The sequence below is a fragment of the Dendrobates tinctorius genome, unplaced genomic scaffold (genome assembly GCF_039654945.1).
Source record: "Dendrobates tinctorius isolate UK_male_01 unplaced genomic scaffold, ASM3965494v1 ptg000017l, whole genome shotgun sequence".
Taxonomy (NCBI): domain Eukaryota; kingdom Metazoa; phylum Chordata; class Amphibia; order Anura; family Dendrobatidae; genus Dendrobates; species Dendrobates tinctorius.
The window spans coordinates 14,597,715-14,605,338 of record NW_027361685.1 but is presented as its reverse complement, the minus strand read 5'-3'; the positions used below and the strand labels follow the sequence as shown (position 1 = coordinate 14,605,338).

Here is a 7,624-nt window from a genome sequence, read left to right as displayed (position 1 = left end):
GACACTTTCCGTCGGGTTTTTGACGAACTGGGTCGATTAGCCTCCACCACTGAGGCTTTGTTTAGCCTCTGCCAAGGTTCCCTAACCGTGGGCCAGTACGCCATACAGTTCAGGACCCTGTCCGCCGACTTAGGTTGGATAGCGAGGCGTTGGTGGACGCTTTCTGGCGAGGTCTCTCGAGTCATATTAAAGATGAGCTCGCTGGTCGTGATACCCCTACAGCTCTGGAGGATTTGATTTCCCTGGCCACACGGATAGATCTCCAGTTTCAGGAACGGGCCAGGGAGAGAAGGGTTTCTTGTCCTTTATCTTCTCTTTGCAGACCACCCAGTTCCCGACCCAGGATCCTCTTCTCTGCCTCTGCTCCCTAACCTATGCAGGTGGACTGCCTGAAGCTCTCTGACCAGCGTTGTAGGGAGAGAACCCTCCAGGGTCTTTGTTTCTACTGCGGTAGCGGTTCCCATTTGCTCCAAACTTGTCCTGACCGTCCAGAAAACTCCTCCGCCTAGGCCAGGTGAGAGAGGCCTTCCTGGGTGTTTGTGATACCTCTCTACCCCTCACTTTGTCTGTCCTCTTGCATGTTGATGGGAAGCGGGCTTCTCTGGTGGCCTATGTGGACTCGGGTGCCGCCGGAAATTTTATTAGGCTTGAGGAGGTCAACAAATTTTCTGTTCCTGTGAGGCCCTTAAAGAACCCTCAAAGTCTCACTTCCGTAGATGGTCGACCCCTGCTAGAGACAGTTACCCATGTCACTCATGAGGTAGAGTTGCAGGTAGGAGCCCTGCACAAGGAGAAAATTATGTTTTATGTCTTGGCAGGTCTTTCCCATCCAATCCTACTCGGTCTCCCTTGGCTGGGCTCCACGAGCCCACCTTAGATTGGCATAGCGGCAACGTCTTGCGCTGGGGGGGTCTTTTCAGGCTCGGTGCCTGCTGCCGCTGCATCCCGTGGGTACCCCTCTTCCTTCTCCTGTTCTCTTCGGATTACCGTCGGCTTATAGTGCATTTGTGGATGTTTTTGATAAGAAACATCTAGTCAGTATAGTCTAGATTATAGTCTAGAGATTATACAGTCTAGTGTGCATGGGGAGTGTGTCATCACAGACACTTGGATGAGTAAGCATGGCCAAGGGGGTTACATCTCGCTGACTGGGCACTGGGTGACTCTACTGGCTGTGGGGACAGGTACTGCTCCACAAGTCTTGGAATCCCCAAGGCTTGCAGGACAAACCTCTACATTTAACACTTCCTCCACTGCTTTTGCCTCCTCTATCACTTTTAGGGCCTCCACCTGTGCCCTCAACCTCTGCCTTAATGAGACACGCGTTCCAAGTGCGGAGCAGATCCCCACCACCTCCGTACTGCACAGCCAGGGCTCTCTGCAATCAGGCAGTCTTAAAATTGATATGTCTTGGAGATTGCAGTCATACAGCTGAAGAGTTGTGGACAGTTCTCCAGGCTCAGTTTGATCAATGGCTGTCTCCGCTGAACCTGCATGCAGGGAAGGTGATAAGGGTGCAAACTTGGTGGCGGCCCTACGGCAAGGCAAGCCCACACACGTGCCTTGCATGGCTCATGTCCTCAACTTGGTGGTATAGCGTATTCTCCACCACTATTCTGGCCTGGGTGAACTGCTCAAGAAGGCACGTAAGCTGTGTTCTCATTTCTGCCATTCACACCCCTCTCCTCATCGACTTGCAGTGGAATTCCACTCTGCACGATGGAGCGACTGTGGCAGCAGCAACAAGTCCTGACGCAGTATGTCATGTCATATAGCCTGGGCCAACGCCGTATGGACCTGGCGCATGTCACATTTACAGAGTGCGCACAGATTAAGTACTTCTGCACCCTTCTGCACAGTTTAAAAATGGCTACTGAGATAGTTATCACTGATGCCTCCATCATCAGCATCACTATTCTGGTCATCTATATGCTGGAGAAGACATTGAATAGCCTGCGGGAAGAGATGGTGGTCCCAGAAGAAGAGGAGGAAGCAGAGGAGGATGCAGAAGGGATAATACTGTCTCTAAGTTCAAGACTGTCGCAACACAAGTGGGTGCCAAGGGAGGGTGGATTACTGTGATCGAGGGGGGGGTGATAACAGACAAGCTGTTATGGAAGGTGCAAGATCCGAGGAACAAATGGAGGAGAAAGAGGTGATGGGCGAGTAACTGTCAGATGAAGAGGATAATACTCCCCTCTCTGTTATTCGTGGTTGGTGGGATGGGACGGAGGAAACGAGCCTCATTGTTACCCAGTCACCAACACAGCATGGGCTTGGACCTCATGGTAGAGCCCTACATATGAGAGCCTTCTTGCTGCACTATATGCAACATGATGCCTGTATAGTTATGATTAGGAATAATGCTGACTACTGGGTTGCCACTTTATTAGATCCACGTTATAAAACCAAATTTTGCCACATGATCCCTGCCCTAGAAAGGGAACAGCGAATGCTGGAGTATTGAAACACGCTTTTACACAACCTTAAGAGAGCTTTTCCCTAAGACAGCAGTGAAGCACACAGTTCGAATCGCGGTTGTTGACTTCCAACCTCCGGACCATCAATTCTTCAACGCCAAAATATTAGCAGCAGCAGCAGTGGTGGAAGTAGAAGAAGCAATTTTTGTGAGTCCTTTGACACTTTTATAGGCCAACGCATGACGTGGGTTACTTGCTTACATATTTTGGCCAAAATATTAACTAATACCTCTCATATTTTTTATATGTGTTTTTTGCACTTTATTTTTCAGGGTGCAGTTGGGCCCATTCAGTCTTGTAAACTGTGGTGTCTGTTCACATGGGATGCATTTGGATGGCGCTAGGCAGCCCGCCTGATCTAATAGTATGGGCGTAACTAATAGGCTGTTAACCTGGATGCTGTGCATTCCCATTGTGTGAACAGCGGAGCATACAAGTCTTCATAGTGCATTAATATACCAAGCAACCGCCCCTCCATACACTGGTAGGTTGTGAGCGGTTGTCTCATCGGTATTCTTGCACCTGTGTTGCCCCCATCCTAACTATATGGGCGCACTCACCCTGATAGTGCATTTGTTGGGAGGTCTGGGCAGGTCGGCATCTCTGCTTTTTGCTGTTTTTGAACATTTGACATTTGCCTGAATTTTTATATCTACATGATTTACACAAATTATATTTTCTTGTGGTAACTCTATACTATTTAACATTAGAAGCTGTGTATTTCTGTAATTATTTGTATGTATACATGATTGATTACCACTTCTGTCTCTGTAAAAACAATCCCCTTTAACCCCTTTCTGACATCGGGTGTAACTGTACGCTGATGTCGGACTCCCTCCTTTTGATGCGGGATCTGGCGCTGAGCCCACATCTTTTCTCGCACATGATGGGCCAGAAATCCCGCACATCGGTGACCCTGTCACGTGATCACGAGTCACCGATAGGTTGGCATGACAACCAGAGGTCTCCAGCAGACCTCTATGGTTGTCACTGCCGGATCCTATGAGCTCTGCCCAGTGGTTGGCGCTCATAGCAAGTGAGCAACTCTGCTACATGCAGGTGATCTGATCATTGCCTGCATGTAGCAGAGCTGATCGGGTTATAGCAGCTTCTAGCCTCCCATTGAGACTATTGAAGCATGCCTGTGGAGACATGGGGTGGTCAGCGCGCACCCCGGTCCGCTGGCCGAAACAACATGGATCAGGGATCATCCCACCGAACGCAGGCTCTCCCTTTAACATGGGCATAACGCTACTCAGACAACACACACACAGTGAGGGTAATGCAGTGTGGCAATGCTTTATTGTACCACAAAACAGGCAGATAACACATAGAACAGTCCCAGCAAAATACCCAACAGAGTGCACATTGCAGAGTCTCATCCTTCCGCTGATTTGCTCCAGGGGTTGCTACCCCACCTGTGGCACGCACAAAGAGGAGGTAACAACAAGTGTAGGAAGATGACAATCCATACAGTCCATACAAGCTAAAAAAAAGGCCAGTTGATCCGAGGATCACAACCTGGCTTCTCCAAACGTATCCATGGTTCAGCGATGGTCAGTGGAGCAGCTCTGTATTCTTCCAACCAAGGCTGAAAACACCTAGGTTGTTTCCTGTAGAATGATAGATCCATGTCCCTTGTGATGTAAAAACTATACGAAGTATAAAGTTTGAAGTCTGGGATCTGCCGATATGTGGCTAGTTTTCTGTTTCAGATAACATGATTTTAATTTTTTTTTGTCCAGTCGCGCTTGAATATAGATCAATATTAAATAGTCACCTGATGACGCCTTTGGTGAGGACAATGAAACCCATAGAAATAAGAGGCTTGGAGAGTGAGTGTGTATACATCACCTCACCCTATATACTGAGATGTTGGGTATATGTTTTTTTCTATTAGTCACCTTCTGACTAACCTGCAGGGGGTGAATTATGGGTATAGTTTTACATTTGGAATTAATAAAGTTTAGTTTTATCCTATTTTCAGCATACAGGAGGAATGACAAGAGACAACCCATTTAAGAAAGTTCAATTTTGGTTAAAACTATTCCAACATTATGAACATAAAAAAGGCTTCTCCCCTATGTGACATCTCTGATGTTTATTAACAGCTGATTTCCAAGTAAAATATTGACTATATTAAGAAAATCAAAAAGGCTTCTCCCCTGTGTAACTGCTCTGATGTCTAACAAGAAGCGCTTTCCGGTTAAAATATTTCTCACATTCTGAACAGGATAAAGGCTTCTCCCCTGTGTAAGTTCTCTGTTGAGGTGGCTCAGTCGCTAGCACTGCAGCCTTGTAGTGCTGTAGTCCTGGGTTCAACTCCCATCTAGGACAACATCTGCAAGGAGTTTGTATGTTCTCCCCGTGTTTGCGTGGGTTTCCTCCCACATTCAAAAGACATACTGATAGGGAATTTACATTGTGAGCCCCATTGGGGCCAGTGATGATAATGTGTGCAAACTGTAAAGGGCTGCGGAATAGGTTAGTGCTATATAAAAAGAAAGATTATTATTAGTAGTAAGATTCCATTTCTGTTAAAACATTTCCCACATTATGAACAGGAAAAATGGCTTCTCTGATGTGATCAAGATTTATTTTCAATTAAACAAGAAAGAAGTTTCTCCCCTGTGTGAGTTATTTGGTGTGGAACAAGACTCCCTTTCTGGTTAAAAATTATTCCACATCCTGAACATGAAAAAGGCTTCTCCCCTGGTGAGTTCTCTGGTGCCTAACACAATCTGATTTATTGCAAAAACATTTCCCACATTCTGAACATGAAAAAGGCTTCTCCCCTGTGTGAGTTCTCTGGTGGGTAACAAAATTTGATTTGTACGGAAAATATTTCCCGCATTCTGAACATGAAAAAGGTTTCTCCCCTGTGTGTGTTCTCTGGTGATTAACAAAATGTGATTTATGTGCAAAATATTTCCCACATTCTGAACAGGAAAAAGGCTTCTCCCCTGTGTGAGTTTTATGGTGATTAACCAAATCTGATTTCTGGTTAAAACATTTCCCACATTCTGAACAGGAAAAAGGCTTCTCCCCTGTGTGAGTTCTCTGGTGAGTAACAAAATGTGACTTATGTGCAAAACATTTCCCACATTCTGAACAGGAAAAAGACTTCTCCCCTGTGTGAGTTTTATTGTGATTAACCAATTCTGATTTATGGTTAAAACATTTCCCACATTCTGAACAGGAAAAAGGATTCTCCCCTGTGTGAGTTCTATGGTGATAAACCAATTGTGATTTCCAGTTAAAACATTTCCCACATTCTGAACAGGAAAAAGGCTTCTCCCCTGTGTGAGTTCTTTGGTGTCTAACAAATTGTGATTTAAGTGCAAAACATTTCCCACATTCTGAACAGGAAAAAGGCTTTTCCCCTGTGTGAGTTCTATGGTGATTAACCAAATCTGATTTCTGGTTAAAACATTTCCCACATTCTGAACAGGAAAAAGGCTTCTCCCCTGTGTGAGCTCTACGGTGATTAACCAAATCTGATTTCTGGTTAAAACATTTCCCACATTCAGAACAGGAAAAAGGCTTCTCCTCTGTGTGAGTTCTATGGTGATTAACCAAATTTGATTTCCGGTTAAAACATTTCCCACATTCAGAACAGGAAAAAGGCTTCTCCCCTGTGTGAGTTCTCTGGTGAGTAACAAAATGTGATTTCTGTATAAAACATTTCCCACATTCTGAACAGGAAAAAGGCTTCTCCCCTGTGTGAGTTCTATGGTGATTAACAAAATTTGATTTCCGGTTAAAACATTTCCCACATTCTGAACAGGAAAAAGGCTTCTCTCCTGTGTGAGTTCTCTGGTGAGTAACAAAATGTGATCTCTGTATAAAACATTTCCCACATTCTGAACAGGAAAAAGGCTTCTCCCCTGTGTGAGTTCTATGGTGATTAACCAAATCTGATTTCTGTATAAAACATTTCCCACATTCTGAACAGGAAAAAGGCTTCTCCCCTGTGTGAGTTCTATGGTGATAAACCAAATCTGATTTCCATGTAAAACACTTCCCACATTCTGAACATGAGAATGACTTCTCTGCTTTAGTAGCAGTTTGTTTTTTATTGCCTTTTTTGTGACATTGCTTTCCCTTATTACTCAGTAATGAATCAGAAGATGGGACCTGTTTCATAAGATCAGATGACAAATCTTTGCTATGAATGGATGATGATATATCTGGAGTAATAGCAATCACTTCAGTTGTATCTTGTAGGATCTCAAGATCATCAGATTTAAAAATTGAAGATGTCAACTGTCCCTCTGATCTCCTGGTACAGTCATCTGCTAAGATAAAAAAACAATCATTATTTATTACTAAAATATCCTTTAGTTTTATATTTTTGAACATTTCTACTTAAATTGTCCATAAAAATGGCAAGCTATGTAAAAGCTTTAATTATTTACCAAGACAATGACAGTTCACAGTGTAATAGAAAACCTTGTTGGATGAGCCAGTAGTGTGCGGTGTTCAACTGTTTGTTCATTCTGCCTCCCAAATATCGAATACAAAGAAACCAATCAATGTTATGTAGGCGAAAATAATACCAATTCTCATCTCACAAAAAACAAGTCCCCACTCAGGTCCATCATCTGTCATTGGAAAAACAGAGGTTCCCACACTAATAGTGGCTCAAAGGCTGTTGAAAAGCAACAGAGTTTCTATAAACCAATCCAGCAAAATCCGCTCTCACTTCGGAGTCTTGCAGTGTGCGCAAACAACATTTAGGATCCCTGTACTTAGCAATATTATAGTGAGAAGAATCCACTTAATTTGCGGTGTCTCCTGGAGCACAATCTGGGCACTATGTGCTGGGTAATAAAATGGCAAATGTGTAATTTTCACTCCAACATCCACTGGATGTTAATTTCCGGAAAGTTGCTGTGGAGTCAAATTATTCACTCCTCCTACACACATGGTCAAAATTGTTGGTACCCGTTGTTTAATGAAACCCACAATGGTCACAGAAATAACTTTAATCTTACAAAAGTAATAATAATTAAAAAATCTATGAAAATGAACAACTGAAAGTCAGACATTGCTTGTCAGCCATGCTTCCACAAAATTAAAAAAAAAATAAAACTCATGAAATAGGCCTGGACAGAAATGATTGTACCCTTAACTAAAATATT

The 7,624-nt window shown here is 43.8% G+C and overlaps 1 protein-coding gene across 1 annotated transcript; it reads right to left on the bottom strand.

Moving 5' to 3' along the window:
• Positions 1 to 3,765: 3,765 nt before the first annotated feature.
• Positions 3,766 to 6,921, bottom strand: LOC141082303 (uncharacterized). The gene has a single exon (XM_073566251.1). The coding sequence runs from the start codon at positions 6,840 to 6,842 to the stop codon at positions 5,157 to 5,159; it is 1,686 nt and encodes a 561-aa protein (XP_073422352.1). The 5' UTR covers positions 6,843 to 6,921; the 3' UTR covers positions 3,766 to 5,156.
• Positions 6,922 to 7,624: the final 703 nt, after the last annotated feature.